Genomic DNA, 27,653 nt, shown 5'->3' with positions numbered 1-27,653 from the left:
ATACCAGCCCATCAACGACACTACTTCACCAAACACCAACTCAGGCCATATCGCTATATTGCAATTTACTGCCGTTAGTGAGATGGGTTGGAAATGAAGACGCTGTCTATCGTGGTTCTGCCTCACAAATGAACTTTTCAAGCTGATACAGCTTTTGAAAACCCTTTGAAGACTGCTGCAAACAATGCCGTTCGGTTGGCCTCACAGAAAGGTCTTGAAATAACTGGAAATAATTGACTGTGTCACCATCGGTTAGTTAAAATTGTAATTAATTTTGCCGGTGTATATAAAAATTCCTGCCCAACAAACGTACCACTTATTCCTTCTTTCTATCTATCACTGTTTCTAAGTTATAACAATTGAAAATTAAGGAGTAATTTCTGAGACACCTCTCAGATCGTAACACTATTTGTTCACTTCTACTCACTGTACTGTTTCCTTATTTTTGTTCACGGTGTTTTTAGCGGATTGAACATAAATTTATTTGTAATAGATAATATGTTCCTATCGATTATTTATAATCACGAGTTAACAATTTATATCCCGAGTAGTTTTATGTCTTATTTATCGTAAAGTGGTCATTTGAATTTTATCTGGAATATCTTCGATAAAATTAATCTAATACTTTTAAAAATGTCTGTCAAATGTTTTAAAAACATTTCTCCAGTGATTTGCAATCGATTTCAAAATATGTACAATAATGACCCGTAATTCTCTGGAGCTGCCTAAATTTGAGTGTTCAGAGGAAAGAAAGATACAGAATTTCGTCATGGACTTCAGGGGAGCAGATTTTCAGGAACGAAAGTAGCTGCTGTTCCATCACTTGGGCATTGTGTGGGATTCGCCTCAAAAGGACACGGGTTTGAATCCCAACTGTGGTGCAGTAGTGGTTGGCTGAAATTTGTTTTCTGTAGTTTTCCAGTTTCAGGCATCAATGTGTGAGTCGATCTCCTCGGTCAAAATACCTCGCAACAGATATCGAAGAGCCTCAACCAAACACAATTGCCGCCCGGAGCAGGTACACATTTTTCGGTGCCACCTCCTCATAAATTTGAACGAACAAAAAGCTAACATGGTGCTTTTTGATGGTTCGTTGCCCAGAGCACCAAACACAGTCGCTCTTCCTCACACCGTATTGCGGCTCTGCGTACAGCTGTTTAAATATTCAAGTAATTACACTTCACCGCAAATTCGAAATAGAGATTGCAGCACTAACTTCAAGCACAAAAATATAAACACCCGAAGACTAATCATATTATGCATCAGTTACGAATAAACATACACACACTCTTACGGCACAACTCATTTACTTCTGAAAGGGGATAAAACGGTAATGAATTGCCCAACCACGGTAGGCCGGAGTTGTGCTTGCTTTAAAAAAGCACCGATTGTACAACTGTGTGTATGGTATTTTACTAAACATGTTAATATTCCAGCATGAAAAACCAGCACCGATTGCAAAACCAGCACTGCAGCAATATTGAAATTCGTCTCAAGAAACAATCAACGAAATTGTTCAAACTAGACGTCTGCTTTATAACGAGCCTTCTTCAAAGATTGCTCCTTCGAATTTTTTAAAGTAATCTTTGTCAAGCAGTTCCTTCAAATATTTCTTAGAAGAAACTAAACAGTGGCAGTTTTTTAAACATTTGGAAGCTGCATCCGATAAAATGCAGTGTGATTCTTTTTCCAGCATGGCCCAGAAGACCACTTGCATATATATCTTCGTTGAGACAGAGCGGCTGGCCATGCTCTGGTTAGGACGAGAAGTGATTCTTGAACGTACTGAAGACAATCAATCAATCAATCTTGATCGTACCAAAGAACAGTTATTGTGTATAAGGTTGGTACTGTTTTCATCCGCCCGAAAGGTACTTTCACCTTGCCGTGGTGAGTGCGTTTAAGCGCTCTGACAACCTCGAGAGCTATGCCGGTGGTAGCTTAGCTACTGGTAGGGCCTCCCAAGCCGGACAGGTCTTCGTGGGGTATGAGCCAGACTAAGAGAGGTGCCTAGAAGATGGTAGACTTTGATTCAAAACTACCCTGACACTGGGCAGCAGCAATGTCAGTACTGGTCTCTGACCAGATAACTATTCACAGAAATGTGGATAGCACTGTGAGAAGAAAGCAATGGCAAGCTACTTCTCATCACTGCCAAGAAAACTCTTATGGATAAGTCTCAATCATTATAGAAAGAGAATTAGCAGTGGAGCAAGCAGGTTTCAGAAGAAACCTGCCAAAAAGAGAAAATAATCGATTCCTTCGAACTTTGGTGCTGGAGGAGGATGCTGAGAATTGCATGGACAGCTAAAAGGCCTAACAAAAGGCCTGCTAAAAGGCCTGTTATCGAAGAAGTCAAGGTTGACTATTCTCTAAAAGCAACAGTCATTGAACAGAAACTCTCTTGCTTTGGCCATGTAATGCGTTCAGAAGGCTCACTAGAAAAAATGGTAATGCTTGGAAGAATGGAGGGAATGAAAGGAAGATGCAGACCAAGCACCAGATGGATAGAAGACGTGTTGCAAAGCACTGGAATGAAGCTAGCACAACTGAGATATGCTGTGAATGAGGGACCAGCTTGGAGAGCCATGATCGATATAGTCACCAGGAGTCGAAATCGACTCGATGGTCCCTAACAACAAACTGTTTTCATTTGAATTTGGTGAGGGAATTTTATTAAAAAGGGGTATTAATGAATTATTTGTGTGGTTCTTAAACTTAATAATAGTAGGAAACAATAACTGAAAAAAACAGGGATGGAAATAATGGGAACATCATACGATTTTTGATTAATAAAAATCCGAGCCCTATTTATAAGCCATATTTGACAATTTTTTCGTCAACTCGAAACATTTTCGGTGAGAATCCTCGTTGTCCCGTGTTTATGATCACCATTTTCTGTTTATTTTCGACAAAATATAATCACCCCAAACATAATGAAATATGCAGTTCGCGTTCGCACATATGATTGAAATAGTTTTCATTATTAAATGGTCTTAAAACCATCCATCGTGGTTGTTAGACACATTGGTATAACAACAAAATTTAGTTGAACCTTCGATATCGTTATATCCGTGTTTGACTATATTTGTTCAAATAATGTATCTTAAATACGAGTAAATTTTTGTTTTGCATTCGGAAGACAGACTATAGCGTACACTTACACAATATGGCGATAGACCGACGTCCAGTGTGTCAGATAATTTTACCTTTTCGACGTGAATAATGAAAATGGTGAAGTCCTATTATATAAATCACAGTCACACGGGAATCCGAAAGCAACCCGCTTGGATATGATAATACAGTTTTCATACACATCGTATCTCAAACCCTTTCACATCTGAATGACACGAATGCAGAACCTGCTATATGGCCTAATTCAACTGTGGCCCAGGAGCAGAGTTAACGTTCACAGCCGTCGCCCAATGACTTACGGCCCCGCAGCTGCCGAAGTGGTGGTATTCTAACCAATCACAGCCAAAAAAAAGGGACTGTGCTGCACGATCATAACCTCGCTTCGACTCTCCTTCGTTACCGAAGGTTTATTACACTCACTCGTGCCACCGAGATAAATATATTAGGTGAATTCACGCAAGGACGCAGGATAAGCAACCCGCAAGAGCATGCACCCCCTGACAATCCCGCTCTGCTTCCTCTCTAGACAGAGGCACGTAGGAAATTCATCTCCTTATATACATGTAGATCAGTTTTGTGATTGTTCGAATCAACAAAAATGGAATTCAAGTGTTATTCTTGAACAAACGCAACAGAGGGTGGGGGGGGGGGGACAACAATGAAATTATTTTGTTATTGGATTCGGATGTCTGTAGCACCGTTACTGTTGTGATTAGTAAATGTAGTCGGAAGCGGATTTGTAATGCCTGTTCTGTGCATGTGTAAGGTTACCAGGTTCAGAAAATGTAAAGCACGTTCGTACTCTCTGGCAAACGACTCACCTTTTCTTCGCGACAGTGGAATCCCCCCCCCCCCCCACCGCCCTATACTACTACTTAAACGTACATGCACCTTGAATATATTCCTCTGCGGAATTTTTAAGGAATCGGTACATGCAGGAATGCGTGTTTTGAGATGTATGTGTGTCTCCTAAGTACTTATGTTTTCAGAGTTGTACTTTATTTTGTCTTCCATATTTAGAAGCAAAGACAGTAAACCCTCGAATTTTCATGGTATGTACGTATCGTGTTGAAATTCTACCACCTCTTTGCGGAATGGCATTTTCAAGTCGGATACAGGCTTGCATTCGCCGATTGCATTCACAACCGATCACCACTGTGCTGCCAACTGGCTTAGAAGCTGGTTTCTCACGATGACAGCCCAGTACGACCGCACAGCAACGCAAGCGTAAATCAGTTATTTCATTGTGATTAGCATACTTGGTCGAGGAAAATAAGAATCATAAATACCGGACAATGCCCATTTTCACCGAAAACTATTACCAGTTGTCACCGAAATCGCTAAATGTTTGGTATAAATATAACCCTTGGAGTGAAATGTAGTGCTATAACAAGTCTGCAGTAAATTAAAATGTTTTGCATTTCGGATAAGTGTGATTAATATTTCTAATCGTATTCATAAAAATATAATTGATAAACTATGCAAATTATCTTCATTAAGAAATTTAGTAAACGTTATGAATCAATGTATGTAAATGGCTTTGTTAATAAAGCGAGAAATTTTTATCAAAGCATCGAGAAGGGCAAAAAATTACAGAAATGTCTCGAATACTGGTCATATGAATAAGTATGATAAATTACCTTAATTATGATGAATGAGTGAGACTAAATATACAGTACTTGAAAAAATATTATGTGTTTTCGTATCGATTGATGAAATTAATGTAATTCTGGAACACTTACAATCCAGAGTGAAGCTCACGTAATTTGACTTTAATGAATCGAAAATCTGGTCGAAGATCGGGATCTTCTTCTAAACACTCCTCCATACACCTCTTGATATAGTCGGCGCAGCTAAGCTCTTGAACTGGAGGACGGTACAGCTTGCCTCCGTACTGATTGGGGTTCATCAGTCTTTCTTGGACGTCTGCGTATGCGTCCATTAAAAACGAAATAAAAATTATTCATGGTATTTAATGGATTATGTACCAGAGCCAGCGGAAAGTAATATACATACTAAAAAACCTGATTTCACAGGAAGAGCCAAAGAACAATTTTTTTAGCACAAAGCCAGTTACTAAAACTTCTTCTATATAGTGCACAGAAATGCTTATATCTGATTGCTTCATGCATACATGCTTCATGCATGGCATCGATAAAATACATAAAAGTAAGCAAAACTAAAAACAAATAATAATAAAATTGTTTGAATTTTAAAGTATAGTGGTTTTAAAGGGGTTGGTGCATGCAAATTTTCCAAAAAAACACATTTTCGAATTTTTCGATTTTGCAGTACAATAAAATTTTCTGCGTCTAAATGTGTTCAAGATTTTGTTCTACCTGTACTAAAAATGTATTAAAAATATTTTAATATAAACTGCTGGCAGGCATTATATATATGTGACGTTTCCACTATAAAATGCTCTTTTCTCAAAACTAAGTTTTTTGTTAGGTAAGAAACATTTTTTCTAACACCACCCATTCAAATGTCTTGGAACTTTGTGTATCTCTAAATACTATGGTGTTACATACTTTTAACTTGAGGTTTCTTTTATATAAATTATTAAAAAAAAATTTTATGGCACAAAATTTGGGTAAATTTCACTGATTTTTGAAAAAGTTGCATGTTTTTGAAGTTAAAATTCGATAAAAAAAACTAGCAACTAAAATCCTAGATGCTCTTGTTAAATTGTATTAAAATATCTATAGCATTTGAGAAAAAGCAATTGAATGCCTAAATAGAAAATTTTAAAATGTTCCTTAAAGGGAGGAAGGAGATTTTTCCCATGAGAAAGCGTGCGAAGCCATGATCGTGCGCCAACCCCCTTTGATTACACGATTCCAATTTCGAAATGGTCGGGGAAAAAATCAATACTTAGTTTTGAAATCTTGCATGTACAATTACTGAATTATCACGTTCAAAAGCAATGCAAAAGTAGTAAAAGTTTACTAGTGACATGATAAATGCTCAACAAACTGTCCTCCACATTCTGATACAAGCTGAAATTTAAAACAAAAACATGCAACTATAGATAAAATAAAGAAGTGACTGTCTCTGTGGGCCAAGAGAAAGACGGGAGAGAGAGTTTGAATATTCATACAACGTTTCTCCAACACCAGTGATTGACTATAGACTATCATGAACAGAACAGAATCAAAACTTCTCTATTCGCTTCAGTCAGTTTCATCCAATATCTCCTGATGACCATTTCCGCTGTAGAATGAGAAACGTCTAGTTCAGTGATTCCCAACGTGGGCGTTAACGCCCCCTGGGGAGCGATGGAATGTTCCAGGGGTAGAAGCTATGGATTTAACATGGAATCCTATGGGTTAGATTGCGTTGGGGGGCGATGGAAGAAAAAAAATTTCTGAAGAAGTGGGCGATGGGACAAAAAAGGTTGGGAAACTATGGTCTAGTCGATACTCAAACTCACAACGATATCTTGTCTCAAGAGACTCTCATTGAGAAACATCCCCTTTTCTCAAAAACATCTAACGAATTGGTGTTGTGTACCTAACATGTGGAGCATGTTTCTGAGGAATATTATTCCTGTTACGTGTTTAACCCTTTAAGTCAGTGTTTCCCAAAGTGGGCTATATCGCCCCCTGGTGGGCGATGGAATGGTCCTGGAGGGCGATAGAAGCTACGAATATAACATAGGATCCTATGGATTCATTTGAGTCCGGGGGGCGATGAGAGGAAAAAAAATTCTGCAGGAGGGGGTCGATGGAACAAAAAGTTTTGGAAATTATGCTTTAAGTGATTTTCAAAATTTCCCTGATCCGAAATTATAACTGCCACAGTGGAAATCATTAAATCGTCTGCAAAATGCCACTTGTTTTCAACAAGAATATTTTTTTCCCCAACCTAACGTAGCTGATACATGCCTTCTACCCCAACACCGAGAATGACAGTAATAAAAAAGGAAGAGGAAAACTATCATTTTCCGTTGTTTATGCTGTACGCATGGTCTTATACTAGTTCAAAGGAAAAGGAAAAACCATAGTCTCTTTCCTTCTGTTATCAGACTTTGAAGAAAAGCTGACTCCGCCCACAACCTGATCGACAGGTCGATGAGAGGGGGGAATGGGAAAACATGTTAGCAGGGAAAGACTGTTGCACAGAGCTAGCTGGGCTAATCATTGCTGAAATGAGAGGGTTTTAAGAACCCGAGATATTTCGGGATTGCTGAAAAAAAGCGGATCAAGTTAGACGAGATATTGATAGATACTTGTCATTGCCGGGGCAAGGGTTAAGAATTGCTGTCATCTGAATTCGGAAACAGGCAGCTCGGCGAGTTGTTTTGCTTGCTGCGTGATTTTAAAGTATTGTAGGCCTGATTCTTCTCTGAGGAGAGACTGCATCGGCACAAAGTCACTACGTGGAGCGACAATAAATTATTTATAATCACATCATCAATACCAATTGATTGCAATCATTTCGGAAATGACCGGATAGTCATCGACCATTTTCCACGAACAGGGTTCGATTTTTTTTTTTGGATGGAACAAAATTTTTTCCGCCCTTGTTACATTCGCCATCTTCAGATACGTTTGGGCTGGAAATCAATCCCCATTGAAACACGGAAACATTGTGAAAACACGTCACGAAAAAGTATCTACTTGAATGAAAAGAAAGAATTTTCAAGCTGGACTCGATCAATATTTTATGAGCGCGGTTTCGTCCCGATAAATCCAGAGTAGAGTATTTTTATCAATATAAACTAAAGAACCAAACATCTTATTTGGAATCTCTCTCTGAAAACAAAAATTTCCTGGTTTCCGCTTCCTGTGAGAGAGAGAGAGAGAGAGAGAGAGAGATTCCTCCGAGGAAACTCGATCACAAATGCAATCGAATGGAAGTAAAACGATTTGGAAAACTTCCAAGTGAAAAATTATTTTTCTCTGGAAATCTTCGAGAATATTTCCCATATCTGACTCAATTCCGCAAAGAAACAGATAAGAGAGAAGAGGTAGAAAATAAAGAGATTCATTTCGGTACCAAATAACCAGAATGGCTCAATAATAATACCGTTTGAAGTTTTCGAAGTATTTCTTGAAAAACGGATATTTCCGTTCCATTTTTCGTTACGTGACGCTCATACATGAGGTATTTCGTTGGTGAAGATTGTTTTTCTTTGTGTGTGTGTGACAAATTTAACGTCACTGCATCCGCGCATTGGATGTCGAATATGTCTTGAGTGGACACTTAGGAAAGGAAATGTGAAGATATTTTTATTCGCATTAAATGAACTATATATCAGCAGTGATATTTGATTGTGCGTTCATGTGCTATATGGTAGTAATGAAAGCACCATTACATTTATATATTTCGAAATACAGGGTGTCTTATAGATTCTTAAATAGGTAAAAAATTCATAAAAAAATAAAAGAATTGGTATATTCAAATGCGGTTTTCGTGAAAAAAAGTTATTCTGAGGAAGGGGGAATTCTCTTCTCTCCCCCCTTTTTTTTGGTTGTACATAAAGAAAAAGTGGTTCAACTTTTTTGTCGATAGATAGTCAGGGAAACCCGCCGAGCAGAAGCGATTAGACTTCAATCCCTTTTGTGTCCGAAACGTTTAGCTTCAGCTGGCGATTCATGGTTGAGGTGAAACAACTTCACCAATATTGCTTCATCCGCCAATGTAAGCATCACAGTGAAAACCTTATGCAAGCACCGATAACAGGAAAAATGAAAAATGAGTTGTTAATCGTACTCTCTCTGCATTTTTTATAGAACTCTCATTTGCGTATTTCGTGATTTGCTTCCGTGTAGTGGCCTCTATCGACAAAAATTTGAACTACATTTTTTCTGTACGAAACAAAAATAAATCCCTTCGTGAGAATAAATTTTTCCCAAAACACATTCAATTTTCTAATTCCTTCAATTTTAAGGAATTTTTAAAATATTTACGAATTTATGGGACACGCTGTACATAATAATCATTGATATCATGTAAAATAGTTTTTATGACCTAACACGAAAAAAAAAATCACTACACAATATACATTTTTACGACGTTTAACAAGCAATCGTAATGTCACACTTTTGCTTTAATTAACGTTCCATGAAATGAAGTTCTTGTTTTTTTTAAGCCCAGAGCATGCATTCATCTGCCAATTAACTTGAGGATGTTGCTTACATTTAATTGATGGCTCGGGTTGTCCCCAGGGTCCCTTGCGCCCCATTATTTCAAAGAGGATTATCCCGAAGGAGTAGACGTCGCCTTTCTGAGTTCCACGACCCGGCGTATTCATCATTCGCAGAAGTTCGGGAGCTCTCCAAAGAATACCTGGAATAGCAGAGAGAACTCAAATAAGCCAATGTACAGGCTTTTCACAATAAAACATACCTAACTTGGGGGTGTTCCACTCGTCAAAATGACACCGAATTTTGGACAACAGACAATTAAGATTTTGCGCTCATAATTTAAGAAATAAAAACAATGCAGTAATTAAGTGAGAGGTTGCGCCACTTCTCGACAAATCATTTTGAGGTATATTTGAATACAGAGAGCCGTTCCCTAAAAAAATTGTATTATTGTATAGGGGAGAGGTGGGAGGTGCACGCACTCCCACCGTTCTCTATACACACCCTTGGTAATTCGCCCTCTCATTCGAAGTGCCCGTATAAGCGTATGTTCTGAAGATATTTAATATGCGTTAATAGCCATGTGTGTTTTGCTTTCCCAAACCTGTGTTTTCTACTGCTGAAAATGCTGCCTTTCACACCTGACAAAGTAAGGGATTGCTCTTGATAGACTTGCGAGTAGAAAGCATTGTGAAAAACCGGGAGGGGGGGAGGGGAATGTTGACTACACAAATGCTGAATGATTTTTTCGGTCGTTGGTGCTATCTATCAGGGAATTTCTGTGCTAATAACTTTCAATTTGATGGCGAACGCATTATCTGAAGTGTAATCGTCTGAATTTTCGGTGTCATTTAGATCAGTAGAACACTCTGCACAATCCTCCAAGTTTGAGTTTTAGTCCAACAACACTGTGTGTGGTTACAACCCAGAATTTTTCTTTCCACGTTATAAGTATGTGAGATTTAATATTATAGTTTAGACAATGAGGTATGTAAATAACTACAATCAATCACCTCGGCCGTAAATAACCAAGAACCGCTATTAAAAAACCTATTATAAGACACTTGTATTTTGTGTTACGATTTCAAAATTTTATCATAAATCACCTTAATTTCCAATTAATTAATGGTGAATTTAGAACTCACTCGTACTCCTTACGGCTTCGACTCCAGGTGGTAAATCTTGACCTGCTTTGAATTCATGCAGGCCAAAGTCCGTGATCTTCAACATCCATCTACTGTCCACTATGCAATTCGAAGATTTTAAATTCCCGTGGGAAATTATGTCACTTTCGTGAATGTAAATCATACCCTGTAATAATAAGAGGGAGAATAAAAAATATTTTTCATTTCATCAAACATCAATTTTTGTTTTTCTTTTAACAGCTGAAGATATTTTTTATTGCAAAAATGAGTGCATATCTGATGAGATCGCTTTATTTGAAGTAAATTTGTAACAAAATTTGTTCCATTAATGCGTTATTCTTACGTTTAATAACACATTTAATTGGTAATAATTATCCAAGTATATATATTGATTCACACAGAGCGTGCACATAATTGATTACCTTCACCAAGTCTGCGACCAAAGATGCTATAAACATCGTATCCAAATGCAGGTCAGTATTTTTCAAGACATCCTGAACAGAGAAAAGTAAAAACATTCGTATCATTTATTGGATAAAGTAAGCATCTGGAAAAAACACACGACGTTCAACTGCACTGTTTAGCAGCTTCTTTCCAAATATAAAATGTTTACGTTGAGGTATTGAAGGAAAATAAAAAAGATTTTTGCTTCATTTAGTAGCCATATGTAACTTTATAAGTCGTATTAATAATTTTGAATTTCACATCTCTCAATGCTGTTTTAAAAACTCATTCAGCAATAGATGATTCTCATCTAAAAGAAACTAATAAAGTATAAGTTAGCTTATATAAAGTATTTTTTATAATTAACTCAAAAATATATTTTAAAATTAGCCGAACATCAATTAGACTAATGCAATAACTTAAAAATCATGTAATTTTTACTCGGGGATAATTACGTTTAATCTTTAGTTCATGATAAATAAATTATCATGAATAATGAGTAATATAATATCATGAATAATGAGTAATATAATATCATGAATAATGAGTAATATAATATCATTAATAATGAGTAATATAATATCATGAATAATGAGTAATATAATATCATGAATAATGAGTAATATAATATCATGAATAATGAGTAATATAATATCATGAATAATGAGTAATATAATATCATGAATAATATCATGAATAAACACACATTAATCGAAAGTGCAGTCTGCGATTTTATGTATTATAAGAAAGCGTTCTTGAAGGCAAGAAATCTTGAAGTAAGAAATGTCGTATCTCTCTCTGGCCCATCGCCAGACGTAGAAAATAATGCGCCGGTTCTTGTCCAGTTCCCCATAAAAGACATTATTAAAGTGCGCACCAGCATTAAAAAAATGAAGCGCAAATGCCAGCCGATCTTATGTTTGGAAAAAGTTTGTCTGTCTCCGCAGACTGCAGGCTGAACTTCAACACGATACTTTCATAACATAAAAATTCAGACATTTGTCATTTTCACTTCAAAATATGGGAGACAGGTGGCAGCACTGCTAGAACACGAAACACATAACTAGAGGCCGGAGGAATGCCACAAATGCCATTTTTTGCCTATTTTCAAACATTTTGGCAGCTTGCCTTTTTTGAAATATCATGCCATAAATGTCTATTTTAACATAGTTTTAGGTTTATTATTGCATTTCATTTCAGAGGTCATAATCTGTAAAACTTGGATATTTTGAGCATTGAGAAAATAAATGCTGTTTTTAAAATTCTCCAACTCTCAGTATTTATTATCATCAGAAAACACCCCCCCCCCCCAAAGCCCTATATCACGCCAACAAGTGATGTGAAAGACTGGTGTTGCCATGCATTAACTTTGCTTTCACCAGATGGCCTTAGAACGCGAATGAATTTGTTTCACATGAACGCAGCCCGTGTTAGAAAAGTAGAGGAAAATTAGAAATGTTTGATTCTCCCCATGTTTCACATAATGTCTCGCTCAGGCATTGGACTGCGTTGTATGTACATAGTGGACCGATGATTGTCGTAAGAGATCACGAATTGACGTTATGGCTCACACAAGACGGGGTTGGAGCAGACAGGGCTCTCGGGCCCATCTTGCTTTTTGCACCATAAATGGACTGCAAACAGCCATGGCTATTTATTATTAATAAAATGTACACATTCAGTTTTCGATTAAATTGACCAGAGTCGCTATCAAAGGTATGCGACAGATGCGGCCACACCGGGCCCCGCGCTTGAAAGAGCCCTGAATACGTGGTAATATAAAAAAAAAAGTTAATTTTTTAATTAATTGTTAATAAAACAAGTTAGCTACGTTTCAACTATAGAAATATGATAATGATTATTTCAAATAATACAACAAATAAACCAGAATAATTCGCAACTCGAGGGAGGCCCCACAAGTCATTTTCTCTACCGGCTTCGCGTCTGGTAATGGTGGCCCTAGAAATGGACTAATCCTGAGGGTCTTTTCACATTTTATTTTGGACTTGAAATCAATCTAACTTGAATAATAATGTGCAGTTACTATTATCCAAGTTTAATTATAAATTATAATTAAAACAATAGACGGATTAAGTGGAACCAATTTTTAAGATAGTTTTTGGATCCTTAATGTATCTTTTGTATATTTATTTTATTTATAATTTATTTTTTCTTCCTTCCAAAAATAATAAATGTTTTTTTAGTTCCCATTTTAGGCATTTTTAGTGCCTTTTTTTAGTTTCCATTTTAATCAATTTTTAGTGCTTTTTTGCCTGCCTATTTCGACTATTTTTAGTGCCTAAACTCTCTCTCTTCTGGGCTCTACTCATAACTTCATCATTCACCCATGCGTGATATATTCTTCAAAAGAATGTTTATGAGGTGCATGTTCGGTTATATAATAGTAGCATAAAAAAAATGGAGAGAAAAGAACATGTTTAATTTGCATACCTGCAAACTTCCACGAGCGCAGAACAATGTTAAAATGCAGATGTTTGGAGGATCCACGCAAGCTCCAATAAAAGGATTTATGTTTTCATGGCGCATTTCCCGTATCTATTGAGAAGAAGAATTGAGATTTGTTGAAGCAGAAAATTTTGAATATGCAAAAATCTACTTAAAACAGAAATATATATAAAATCTCGAAGGGGGGGGGGGGAATTAAAATTTCAAAACGCTTCCTCAATCAGCACCCCATTTATCTCTCTCCCGATATCAGGGATAAATGTTTACATACAAAACACCGAAGCTTTCATATCATTGTCGTAATTTTATTTATAATATAATACATTACATTTATATAATGATATACCCTTATCATTTCTTTCCGAATACTTCTGGTAATGTCAATGTTCTTTTTGTACACGTGGTAAATGTACACAGCATTTCCCTTATAGAAACCAATCTTGGATTGCGTTCTTCCGGATACCGGGTCCTCAAACTTGGGCTCGGATTCCGAATTCAAACGACCGGCAGTTGCTTCGAGTTCCTTGAAAAATTTAATTAAACAAAAAGTTATACTCGTATATTTATGGTTATAACAGGTGGAAAAATTGCGTAATATCAGAGTAAAAAGTATTATAATTTTTGTATAGTTGTAAATAGAGTTTTCTTTAGGACATCTTCAAATACAAAATAATACGCCTTCAGATTATATTGAAAGATGAAGAAATTGGCCCAAGGGTGCCCAACATTTAGGAGAATACGGGCCACTTAAATAATCTGTAAATGTATCGCGGGTCGCTTAAGTGATCTGTAAATATGTCGCGGGTCATTTTAAAGATATAGGAATGTTCCGCGGACCGATTAAGTCACGTGGAAGTGTGACGCGGGCCAATTGAGGGATCTGGAACTGCGTCACGGGTAACGTAAGTGTTGTGGAACTGCTGCTCAGGAGCCATACCCCACGTCAGTGATCTGTAAATATGTCGCGGGTCACGAATGATCTGGCCACTTGAGTAATGTGGAACTGTACCACGGGCTGCTTAAATGCTCGGGAACTGTGTCGCTACTCACTCAATCATCTGTAAATATTCCACGGGCCACTTAAGCGATGTGAAGACGCACCGCATTAAATGATGTGGAACTGCACCGCATTAAGTGATATGGAAGTGTCCCGCAAGTCACTTAAGTGATCCGTGAATGTGCTACTTAGTTCATTTTTAGAAAATTAGGTTTGAGGCCGTGGGCCACGCCAGATGACTCCGAGAGCTACTTTTGACCTCCGGGTCATAGGTTGGGTACATATGAAGTAGGCTGCGAAGAGTTGATCTTTAAAATGCAAGTGTTAATGTAAGCATAATAAATTGCACATGCCCCACTGACCTAATACGAAATTTTTCTCTAATAAACGATACAAAAAAGAGCTCATTATTTGGCAATATCCATCTGAGCTCCGGTGCAGCCAGTGGTTTAATTAGTTCTCATCCTTTAGTTTAAGTTCTATCTCTAGAGCGCTTAGGAAAAATGATTGGGCCTAGCTTAAAGTTTACTTGAAGAAACGTCTGTCGTTGAAGTTTTAATTGATTCCTCTCAAAGAAAATTGGAAGTAATTGTTTTCTCCTCTATTCGGACTAGATTTTAGCAATTCGGCTGCTCAAAAAATTGGTTACATTTCCACACGCGCAAAATTTCCATTACTCTTCTTTTGCCCTTCTACTCGTCCCCTGTGAAAGATAGATAAATGACACCTGCCCAACAATAAAAAGTTGCTGATTTATAATTCCAACAAACCCAATCTTCCCGAATTTACTAGATAAATGAAAAAGAAAAGAAGTCTAAAATATATTTCCATACACCCACGTGTACAATCATTTCACGCATCGGTAGAAGGTGTGGAAACTTTTTCACGAGCACATTTTCATTACACTTATATACGTATTCAAACTTCAGGGTGGTTATAAAATATTTTGGCCGATGTGCGAGCCCCTAGAGGCCCCGAAAATCAACGAATGTGAATGAAATTTGAGATATAGGTGTTTCTCACAGCACGCGCTCTAGAACAAGTGGAGAAACAAAAATCCAGCTCGTGCAGTTATGGTTACCACAAGAAAACTTTAAAAAATGCAAATCACAATACTCAGTTTGGTGTCAGTGGCAACATTTACCTTTGTGCACTTTTGTGCTAGACGCAAGCAAAGGAAAAAAATCTTGCCAAGTGATTGGTGCGCTAACCCGTGATTTGGAAACTTCCTGCGGCAGGAGATGACCGGCATTGGTTGTTTCCACATGTTTCTTTGTCTTCGTCTAGTTTACGGTGCTGTAGGTACTGTTCCAATGCCGTTCATGATTTTTCACTGCGCCGATCACTTCGCAATGCATTAGTGGGTGTTGTCATTCGATTTTTTTGAAATTTTTAGCTGTGACCGTAATCACGCGAGAGCAAGTTTTTTTTTTCGTTTCTCATCCTCGAGCGCATTCTGAAACACATCTCGAGTTTTATTTGCATGTGTCGATTTTTGCGGCCGCAAGGGGCTCGTTCGACAACGTTATTTTATTGCTTCCTCTGCATACACGTATGCTATAGTCCGTGTTGAAAACATACAGTCTTCGCGAAACGACCAGAAATTGATCGGTCAATCTGAAGCCAGCGTCTTAACCAAACACAACTGCGAGACTATTGACATTGGGGGAATTTACCGCCGTTTGACTCACCTTTCAGTAGTAAGTGAGTCAGTACAACTCTGACAACATGAGTACGTTACTAGCCACACATACACTTCTGCTACCGCCCCTAAGTAATGGTAAGCGAATTTTGCTGGAAATATGTGTATGTATCTCATACGCAGTCTGCATGAGTAGCTAATGTTGTGTGTGTTTTGACGAGCTCCCTCTCGAAAATTTTGGAAATTATCATCAAAAGGCAGTTTGTGAAGTGGATAGACGAGAATAATGTATTGTCGGATAATCAGCATGGGTTCAGGAAGGGGAAGTCATGTGTAACTAACCTCCTTTGCTTCTATGATTACGTGACTAAGGCTTTGGGTAAGAGCAAAAATGTCGACGTTGTTTACCTTGATTTCCAGAAGGCATTCGATCGGGTACAACATGGCAAACTCTTGAAGCGTTTACACGAGATTGGAATAGGGGGCAACTTGCTGAATTGGATAGAATCGTGGTTAAGAGATAGGTCGCAACGAGTTATGGTGAACGGGGAATTCTCTGGTTGGACAGACGTCACAAGTGGAGTTCCTCAGGGAAGTGTCCTTGGCCCCATACTTTTTTCACTTTTTATCGACAAACTCGATCAGGGTATCGATGGAATTACTAGCAAATTCGCAGATGATGTGAAGCTAATGGGGGTAATCGGGAATGAAAGCGATAGGGAGTTGCTCCAGACCAACTTAAACAAGATTGCAGCATGGGCAAATGAATGGAGCATGACGTTTAGCGTAGATAAGTGCATGGTCGCTCATTTTGGTTCGAACAACCCACGGTTCTCTTACGAGTTGAATGGTGTCACTATCCCGGATGCAACTAGAGTCACCGATTTGGGAATTCTCATTGACGAGCGACTTAAGTTTTCTGAACATTGTTCAGCGGTTGTCAAAAAAGCGAATAGAATGCTTGGTCTCATTTTCAAAAAGGTCTCTTCGCGTTCTCCTAAAGTCATTCTTCCGCTTTTTCGAGGCTTAGTTCGTCCTGGACTGGAGTATGCGGTAAGGTTTTGGAGACCATACCTACAGAGGGACATAGACTTGATTGAAGGGGTGCAGAGAAGAGCTACGCGTGTCCTTATTGGCACACAGGGCTTGAGTTATGAAGAGAGACTTCATTTTTTGAATATGTTTACATTGGATGAACGCAGGTGTCGAGGAGATATGATCGAAATGTTCAAAATTTTCAATGGGATGGACCATGGACTTTTAGTACACCACCAATCGACTGCTTTTACAAGGGGACACCAGTATCGATTGGTGAGGGACAATGCAAGGTTATGGTGTCGCAGGAAATTTTTCTCTAATAGGGTTGTTAATAAATGGAATAGCTTACCCCCGGAGGTAGTAAATTGTAACACAATTGACACGTTTAAAAAGAAATACGATAAACATGTTGGGGTAAATCGAGAAGCTATCCATTCTTAGAATAAGACAACCATAAGTATTCTTTATGGGCATTGTATAATATTTTATCATGTGTATATATTGTTTATAATTTGTGTTAATTGCATTTTTAATGGAGTTGCTGTATTTTTGAAACATATGACATCCATATTTTTATGGGCATCTTTTTATCAGCCACCTCGTTGGGCATTTTGCCTGTTGTGGCGTTGTATTTGTATTTGTATTTGTGTGAAGTTAGTACTGTCATCTATGTTCCGAAGCGTAATGATTGACTATTTGTACCGTTTTCAGGTTTATTGAGCTCGACAGTGAAACTTCGTAAAGACGAGATCGGCTCGCAGCATCGAAAACCAGAAAAAATAAACTTCAATCAAACGCAGTCTCTGAAATCTGGGCAATGTTCAAAATTTGTAGCCACTTCATGAAGACGCGAGACTTTGGACACATGTACCATAACATATACAAATACAAATACAAATACAAATACAACGCCACAACAGGCAAATTGCCCAACGAGGTGGCTGCCTTAAGAACATCATGGATCCCCTAGCCCCTACCTACTACTGCTACACCACACATGCATCCCCCCCCCCCGCGGAACCCCCCAACGAATCGGTACATGCGGGAATGTGCGTGTACGTGTAGTGCAACCTGGCGTAAAGTTTGTTTCTGTGTAATGCTTGTTATGTGTAGTGCTGTCATCTGCCCCCAGTTTTACTAACTATGAGTGAAGTGTTATGATTGAATGATTTATCGTTGTAGGACTGTTGCTCTCTGTGGCGAGACTTTTTAACGGGGAGATCGGCTCGCATTTGCGCCTTGAAGTTGGGAACCACAGAAAACCAACTTCAGCCGACCACCACTGTGGGGTTCGAACCCGGATCCTCGCATCACAAACATCGCATGCATAAACAAATTATATTTTCATTAGTAAAGGAAAAAATACATCAAGTTTGACGTTTTAGATACTATCATTCTGGAATTGAGTTTTGAAAATGAAATTTTAAATTCGCAACTCACGAAATCCGAGCTGTTTGCTCTAGAATTTTCCATTAAAATCTCGAAATTTGTGTGTTGAAAACAAGCTCAACACGCATCCCTACATAATTCTAATGAACTGCTAATTTTATTCATAACACATACAAGCATCATGCTGAAACGTTGCGTTGTTAAGTCCCTCAACGCACTTTGTTAATTGTTAGTATTATTATTATTAATATTGCACTTCAAAGACTAATCTTGATTAAGTAAACAATGAGTATCTGTTCCGAGTGGCCTGAATGACAAACATAATAATAATTATGTTGTACTTACAGGTGAATAATAGAATACAAAAAAAAGCTAATATCAAATAATTCTTACGCTGAAAGGGTTCCTGAAATGTTGAAATGCATCGTCGTGGTCCGACCTGAGAAGTATCAAGTCTTTCATCTCCACTTTCCACAGCAGGCAGGCTAATTTGTGCTCATATCTGTAATGACTGGAACATCATATCTCATAATCTACTAATTACGAAAAATCAAGGTTTGTTCACTAAAGTTTACGTGATCTTTAATAATGACCATTACGAGAACCGGAATCTTCCCTCATCATGAAAGCCTTGAAAATTCTTCAAAGCTTCCAAGAATGACATTTCAACTACGTGAAATAGAATTGATTCAACGTTTATTCATTATATATCTTGAGAGCTCTTTTTCATTGGTGATATAGTTTATTTTCATATCAAAATACAGATCACGGTTCAGTTTTTCAGCATATTACGTATGAATTTAACACCACTTTTCTATTTCAGCAGCAAAAAATAACTTATTTCACTTATCCTTATATCGCGAATGATAATAGGTTCTGACGTGCTTTATTAATATCTCATGAATATTGCATCCATTATCATAATAATCAAAACTTTGAATAAAGTTTCCCTCGTTTTTACCCAAAAAAATACCGTTTGGTTTTTATTTAAATAAAAATACGGATGTGTATGACTGTTGAATCCCGTTATAACGCCGCCCGTTGTAGCACCACAAATTTTCAGTGAAATATTTCATATAGAGATTATAATATAAAGAACACGTTTTTTAGCGCCAATTCCTTATAACTCCAACTATGGATGTCAATGCGCCATTTTCCAAAAAAAAAATCCACATTTCTTCTTCCATCATTTTGCTTCTTTTCTTTTTCTAAAGGAGTTGAGGATTTATCCTTTTTGTTCCACTGTTATTATCAGTCAACATGGCAACAGTTTAGAGCAGTGTTTCTTCTCCAAAGTGAGCAATGGAAAGGTCCAAGGGGACAATAGAAGCACAGAGTATAACCTAACATCCTATGGGTTTGCTCGAGTTGGGAGAGACGCGAGAAAAAAAAAAAAATTTGAAGAATGGGGCAATATATATATGGAGGAAAAAGTTTAAGAACCTACAGTTTAGAGCGAATGACTTATAAGGAATAAAGAATGGTGTTGTCACGATTTTTAGAAAGCACATTTCCCATGAATACCTGAACGTGTATAAGGACTTGAAAGCTAAATATTGAACTTATTCAAAGATAGAGATTTATTGATAAGGGAAATTGTGCAATGAGCTTACTGCAGTTTCTTCAACGTTGCCAAATTTATACAGTATTAAAATGATTTCAAAGATAGGTGTTAGATTTTATGTTAAGTTTTATATCAAGAAATATTCAAGTAATTGTGCAGTGTTTAAAATTTTACGAATTTTCTCAACTTGAAATAGAATGAGTATAAAATAGGTTATTTTATTTATGGAGTAACAGTTATAAGGTACCGTGATACAGTAGTTCGTAATAAACGTGTGAATTTATGTACTGGAGCTTTTCTCTGAAACGCTATTCCAGTTATGTTCCGATATAACGCCAAACTCTCATTATATCGCCAAAACTCCATGGGACTGATGGTGACGTTACAATGGGTTCGACTGCTTATAAGGGTTATTTTATTTTATACAGGATGGACGAGAAGTTCTGAAAACATTTTAAAAATTAATTACAAATCATCTAATTGACATAAAAAGTTGTGGTTTTGCGCTAAAATACTTATCATGGCCTAGAGGTTTTTTCTTTCAAAATTTAATAAGGAATGTTAAAATTTCACTCACACACACACAGGTGGTGCTCTAAAACTAAAAATTCTACATAACACATAACTGGCAGCACAAAATTAACGTTTACGACAATTTGCGTTGTATAAAATGATCGCATTTCAACATGATCTTCCTCTTCAGCTCCGGATATATCTAGTGAAAAAGTACTCATGTTGAAATATGGCAATCATATGTAACGCAAATTTCATAAATATTAATAATTGTTTGTGTTGCATTTATGTGTTAAGTCGAGTTTTTCATTTCACAGCTCTTTCTACCTTTAATTTATCAAAAAAAAAAAAAACCCAAAAAACTTTGGTTGATTTTTATTTATTTTATTTTTTCAGGAGTTTCAAAGACTTTTCGTCCACCCTGTATTTATTTTACAAGAAACGCGTTATCTATTGTGCAATACGTATGCAATATATTGAATATTTCTTATGGGAGTCGCATCGTTTTGACCGACCGGGAACATGAATATATTCATAGGAAATATTGACAAAAAATATATTCTACTGTATGATCAATGATATTCAACTGCTAGAAATTCCAGACTGCTATTCCAATACTAATATTGCCCCGCACATGTTTTTCACAAACATTCCTCCAAAGAACGTTTATGTTAACTCCTTTGAATAGTGGGACATCCCTAAAAGTTTTATGTACGGTAAAATCTCTTTTACCGGTTACCGCTTTTTTTATTGCCAAAAAAATAGCTGCTCCGTATTATCCCTGACAGTTTAAGAATATTTCTGAGGCCGCGAGTGTTATCTATCAAATTGGGAAGTAAGAAATATCGATTGCGTGTACGTTTTTATGCATGCAGTGTGCGTTGTGTGTCAGTGACTCTCAGTAAGCCTTTTTGTCATTTTGCGGAAAGTGAAAAGCAGCTCGATATTCATTGACCTTTAAGTCGAAAAATGAGAGGAAAAACAACTTCAGAAATATTTCAGGAACCAAGAAATTTCAGATTTGCAATGGATACAAATAGCACTCCTTGAACTTGGTTGAAAAGACTATTGCCTTAACGTTTTTTCCACATACACGAGGCGTTTCGAAATTCATGGTAGAAACGCTACGGGAGAATGAACACAACTGGTCAAGCACAAATCCCCCTACAATGCATACTTCGAAATCAAAGCTCTGAAGCGCTAGACGCTAGAGGGCTGTACCTGCTGTGTCAAGAAATGATGATTACTACAGTAACTACTCAAAAGCGTGGCTTCTAATACTAACACAGGCTACACTGCTAAACGACACATGCACTTAATACATATTCCTCAACGAAATGTCTAATGAATGAGTAACACAGGCCTCAAACCGCCAATGTAGTCACTACAATCACTACTTGATCGTTCATGCACCTTGTACACATTCCTCTGCCGAATTTCTAATGAATCGGTGCATGCCAGAATGTCTGTTCTCTGATTTGTGTGGACTCTAACATATTTATGTTGTCTGAGTTGTTCGTGTTTTCTGGGGTTTTTTTTCTGGTGCTGTCATCTGACTTCCATATTTTGAAGTGAAGATGGTTAAATGCTTGAAATCTCATATTATATAAATATCGTGTTGGATGCTTATAAGGTCTCAGTGGAGAGACATTTTCAAATGGAAGAATGGCACGCATTCGTTCCTCGAAATTGAGTAGTCGCAGAAAACCAACTTCAGCCAGCCACCAATGTGCCAACGGGTGTCGAACATAGATCCTTAGGATGACAGTTCAGCACGAAGCTCACACCACGGCATGTAGCGGTCGCCTTACATTGTCGAAAACACAAGGGATGTCTCGTATGATACCAACAGCTTCTAGAATCCTCGATCGCGCAAAAAAAGAAAAAGTTAAAATATCTGGACTTTTCTTGAATTTCTGTACGCAGTCTCATACATCTGATACACCTACGCTTTCTCATGATTCGTATACGCATCTACCTGTCAGTAATCCACAGCGCATACGATGACAGTTTCTACGAGCAGATTCCTCTAGCACATCACACCTAGAGTTCTAAGCATGCATTGTAGTGTGTTGTTTTGAGCTTGTCTAGCGCTGCGTTTATCATGTTTTTCACCTGCTTTCATTTGGACCATGAATTGTGAAACACCCTATGTATTATCGACGAGTTGGTTGTTTTAAAATATATGATATGTTCCATTTCTCATACAGGGTGTCCTGTAAGTCCCAAGCTGGCATTTATCTCGTCAACCGTTCGTCGTAGATATATGGTTATAATTTAAAAGAATGTTCAATATATCGGCGCAAAAATCACCTTATACCAGTTCTGAGAGTGAAAATACAGCGAGTCACCAAATAAAAAGCCGAATTAGGACTTACAGGACACCCTGTATATATCACAGGTGCTATTACTGTCATAACTATAGCATAAGCAATGATTAATTAACATAAAAAAATGGAATATAAACTACACTGATGTTTTTTTCATGTTAAAAAACTGTATTTTATTTTACAAAGATTTTATTATTCAAAGTGTAACACTCACCGTAGCACGAAAAAGCTCGCAACGATCACTACAAATCCGCAAACCGAACAGATTCCAATCAGTCTCCAATCTAAAGAGGGACGTAGAGCACAAATCTCGTAAGAAGTATATTTTGGAGAAATTTTATTTACCTACTTAATGATTTTCATAAGTAAATCACATAAGCCGTTAGTTTGGGGGGGGGGAGAGCAACATGTAAGGTGCATAGTAGGAAAGAACCATTATTCAAATTTCTAGTCCAGCGATCCTCAACCGGTGCATCCGGAATCCTTAGAGCTCGCAGGGGCTCCGAAGCCACTCGAGGAAAATAAAATATATCGGCAAATTTGATTACAACGGCAACGAAGATTCCACGAAATTTTTTCGTTATAACCGAATCTAACGTTTTCAAGACCTTTTAAGTATGAAAAGTCTTTTCAGGTTCAGTCAAATATTATGCATCAAGTTGTTTTATTATATCCAGGAAGACCATATTTCATCAGGAAAAATACGCGAAATTGAAATTATAAAAACGGGACATCGCCAATTCCCTCTACAATGGTGCCGATTGTCAGACAAATATCCAATTCCTTGATAATAACCATTTGCGGGAAATATAGTGCTACAAAACAGTCTATAGTGATTTAAAATGCATTTTACAGGGGAAAAAAAGGTTGAACCGGCCAGGGCCGTCTTAACAGCATCATAGGCAAGTGATTTTTCTGGGGCTTCCTATTTGGATAGAAATACCTGCTACCCAATTTTATACTCACTGTCGAAAATTTTACCAGATCTTATTTTCCCGAGGCTCTTCCTGACGCTCGTGCCCGGGTGAAACCATGCGTTAAGACGGCACTGAACATGACAAATTGATACTTATAGCCATAATTACCACACACACACACACACACACACACACACACACACACACACACACACACATCCGTCCCCTGTTTTAGTAAGGCTTATAAATTAAAGTAAGCTTTGTTGAAAAGAAAGACCTTTTCTAATAAGATAAAAAAAGTCAAGAAGGGCAAAATTACGAAATTTCCCTTATACATCTCATGTTATCACCCCAATTATGGTAATACGGAATAACGACGAAAAATGTGTTGTTATATCCGAGGTCGTTGCGTTTCGATTGAAGTTATAAGCGAGATCAGTCAACGTTCTCCATAGGAATTTGTCGGTCTCACCAATTATTGTCGTTATAACCGAGTTATCGCTACAATCGAGTTCATTCTATACAAAAATAGAGGCCCCAACTTGGCTCCGCCATAGATATTATATACTAAAATGGTCTCCGTGACTCTAAAACGGTGAGAAGAGCTGGTCTACTGATCCTTTTTTCATACAACTAAGAATCACCACCATTTCGGAATTTTTCGTTTCATTTCTCTCTACGGGTTTTTTATTCTCTTTGCATATATGGGAGAACAAGCACGTGACCTCACATTATATAACCTATATAACGGATAATATAATATATATAACCTATCATGGAAAACAGCGTTTATTTTGGTTTCTATTTGCTCTAACAAATATGAAACTGATATAGTAATCACACAATATCGCGGCACACGATGGTAGACAAAATAAAAGCGCGATGTAACCAGCACATATACAGCCACGACTTTGTTCCGAAGACACAAAATTATGTAATCTAATACAGTGTTTCTTAACCTTTTTTTTTGCCCGTAGCCCCCTTTAAACCATATCTTTTTTCTCGTGGCTCCCCTGTCTTACCCAGAGTCTTCAACTCTCATCTATAAGAAGATAGAAGCAAGATCCTTTATACGTATTAAATTGATTTTTTCAGTGAATTTATACTGAACGAAAATTTTGCAAAGAAGATTGGCCTCCAGACCACTGGCCTAGAATTTATTGTGCTCCCCGCTTGTCCGAGTTTTATTCAAGACCGTCTCAACATCATAGACCCTCAAGGCAAAGTGATTCTATGGTAGTCCCATACTTAGCTGGAAATGAACAGCCTACGTATTTTCTACTTATTTTCAAAATTTGTTGTGCTATACAAAATATCATAAGGTGGGGTCACTTATGGGCATGACACCCCCGGGCATAACGTCTCACAAGAATGGGACTGACAGCTCGAGACCTGATATGGTTTTCATCATTTTTTCTTTTTTCACTCTATAATTTAATATAGGAGGGGGTCTGTTAAAAATCTAACCGGGGGCTTATGAAAAACCCCATCCTAGGGAACCGCTGCAAAATGTAGTTGGTGAGGCTCGAGTGGGTCCATGCCCTTAGACGGTACTGTTTTTATGGGTGGTTTTGTTGAATTCTGTAAATGTATAGTTACAAATATAAAAGCTTTATTTCTTCACACCTTAGTTTTTCTTCTCAGCTCTCTATAGCCCTCCAAACCACCTGTCATGACCCCTTTCTCCATTTTCTTCCGTGGCCCCCATGAAGTATCCCAGTACCACCAGGGGGCCATATGGCCCCGGATTGAGAACCGCTTATCCAATACATTCAACATTGAAAGACCGGGCACATCCCGCTTCGCATCTCATCACATATCAAAGCAGCCTCGATACGTGGGTATCTGTCTCGTAGTTCAAGTCTCGAAAGATGGGGTGTATCCGGAAGTTTTATCAATTTTTTTTTTTAATATAAACTAATACGGCAATATAATCTAATACAATGTTTCCCAAAGTGGATAATATTGTCCTCTGGTGGGTGATGGAATGGCCCAAGTGGGCGATAGAAGCTACGAGTGTAACATAGGATCCTATGGGTTCGTTTGAGTCGGGGGCGATGAAAGAAAGAATTTCTGAAGAAGGGGGCGATGGAACAAAAAGTTTGGGAAACTATGATCTAATATAGGGCTTGACAACCTCCAGCTCACGGGCTGAATGTGGCCCGTGAACGGGTCCATCCGGCTCGCGAAAATTCTTCCAGTAGGAAAGTATCAACACGCAGACCACGATAACTACATAGACTGACCATGTTTCCTCTCATTAAAACACGGGATATCACTAAAAAAATTTGTCATAGCGAGGTAAAGTTGACAACCAAAGTTTACAACCAAAAAAAGTTGTCAAAGGCAATCAAAGTTTTCGATTACAGCCAAGAAAAATTATGAAAGACAAGTAAAGTTGCTATTAGCTATTGCTAAAATTGCTGAAATATCGCCAGTCGCGGATTATGGTGGGTATTGCAGGTCAAAATGTAATTCATCCTAAAAGCGTACATTTCTGACAAATATGTATACATATGACTATAATTAATTATGATAGAGTCATAATTATCATGATATAATTAAAAAGTCATAAAAATAATCTTAATTCTTGATTTCAAAAATGTATTTAATTCTCTTTATAAAAGGCGGAAAAAACGGGGCATATTATGAAAAAGTTTGGCCGGCGAAAATCGGGGCAATATTCCGTGTCGTATGGTCACTATGTATGGCATACAAGTTCTTTGCCCTTGAGCGGAAGAAATATAGTATCTGGAACGCGGATATATATATATACACACACACTCACACACACACACACACACACACACACACACACACACACACACACACACACACACACACACAAAAGCTCGAATAAATCAGAATGCGTGTTGTAACGGGGGAGTACAGTATCTTAATTTCCCTTAAATTAATGGAAATAATACAATTAATGCACATACGATAAAATAATATGTGCATCGAGTATAATATATTTACATATACTCGCATATGCGACACATAGTAGTACAATTTATAAATTTAATTATATATGATATGATAATATATGTTTAATTATACCTTAATATATTTTTAATTTTTAGTTTAAAAAAAATGTAAAAAATCTATATAGTATTATTATAATTTTTTTAAATATTAAATTTGAAAATATTGACAATAGGTGTCACTAAGAGCAATACGAGTTTATCAAGGCGAATAACAACATATGGAAACGCTAAAAAGAAACTGAAATAACAAAAACAAATTTTATACTTTTGATTGATCTCATTGAAAATTAAACTGTTTCGCCTGCGTCCGTTATGGAAGTTACGAGTTATATTCACCATAAATAAATGTCACGAATTTGATGTATACCTGGTTTGTAAGTGCAGAACTCGTTCTTGAATCCACATGTTGGTTGACTCAGTGGAGGCTCTCCTTTTATCCATTGTATCGATTGCAACATTTCCAACTTCTTTCAAATGGGAAATGTGAGTCCAATGGAAAAATATTTCGAACGACAAAAGTTACAATCGAAGAAATTGCAAAGCAACTGAATTGTATATACATGATAGGATTATGATGCTTTATTATGAGGAAATTCATTGGTTTCATACAGTACATAGATTAGTGTAACGTTGTAGGCTACCTATGAATCAAAACACAGGGCTTGGACTCAAAAACTGAAATGAATTAAATTGTCCTCGCATGCTTTTTTTCTTATCATACATACAAGCCTTCCCAAAAAAGGTTTTAATAAAACTGTATATGTTTTAGACACTTTCACAGGTGTCCCATAAATTCGTAAAAGTTTAAAAATTCATAAGTGAAGAAATTGGTATATTTATGACCTGGCCTTTCACTTACGCAAAAAATATTTACCGGGCCGCGGGATCCAAAGGTTGAGAACCACTGCTATAGAGGGTAGGTTAGTAACAGGGCTACGACATTTTACTGGGGAACAGTTGATCCTAAAGATGTACTTATAAAAATAACGAAATA

The 27,653-nt window shown here is 37.3% G+C and overlaps 1 protein-coding gene across 1 annotated transcript in view; it reads right to left on the bottom strand.

The window, feature by feature from the left end:
• LOC149083416 (guanylate cyclase 32E-like) overlaps positions 1 to 27,653 on the bottom strand; it is a 112,105-nt gene that overhangs the window by 16,295 nt on the left and 68,157 nt on the right. The window contains exons 8-16 of the mRNA XM_089236706.1: positions 27,027 to 27,126; positions 22,970 to 23,039; positions 18,742 to 18,859; positions 13,629 to 13,805; positions 13,268 to 13,372; positions 10,795 to 10,866; positions 10,373 to 10,538; positions 9,280 to 9,429; positions 4,878 to 5,061 (exon numbers count right to left, since the gene is read on the bottom strand). Of these exons, the coding sequence (XP_089092832.1) occupies positions 4,878 to 5,061; positions 9,280 to 9,429; positions 10,373 to 10,538; positions 10,795 to 10,866; positions 13,268 to 13,372; positions 13,629 to 13,805; positions 18,742 to 18,859; positions 22,970 to 23,039; positions 27,027 to 27,126 (1,142 nt within the window). The remainder of the gene's footprint in view (positions 1 to 4,877; positions 5,062 to 9,279; positions 9,430 to 10,372; positions 10,539 to 10,794; positions 10,867 to 13,267; positions 13,373 to 13,628; positions 13,806 to 18,741; positions 18,860 to 22,969; positions 23,040 to 27,026; positions 27,127 to 27,653) is intronic.

This window comes from Pholcus phalangioides, unplaced genomic scaffold (genome assembly GCF_987345545.1).
Source record: "Pholcus phalangioides strain wild (caught in Gottingen) unplaced genomic scaffold, Ppha-v1.0 ptg000009l_1, whole genome shotgun sequence".
In the NCBI taxonomy this organism is placed as follows: Eukaryota; Metazoa; Arthropoda; class Arachnida; order Araneae; family Pholcidae; genus Pholcus; species Pholcus phalangioides.
This window is presented reverse-complemented; position numbering and strand designations above follow the sequence as displayed.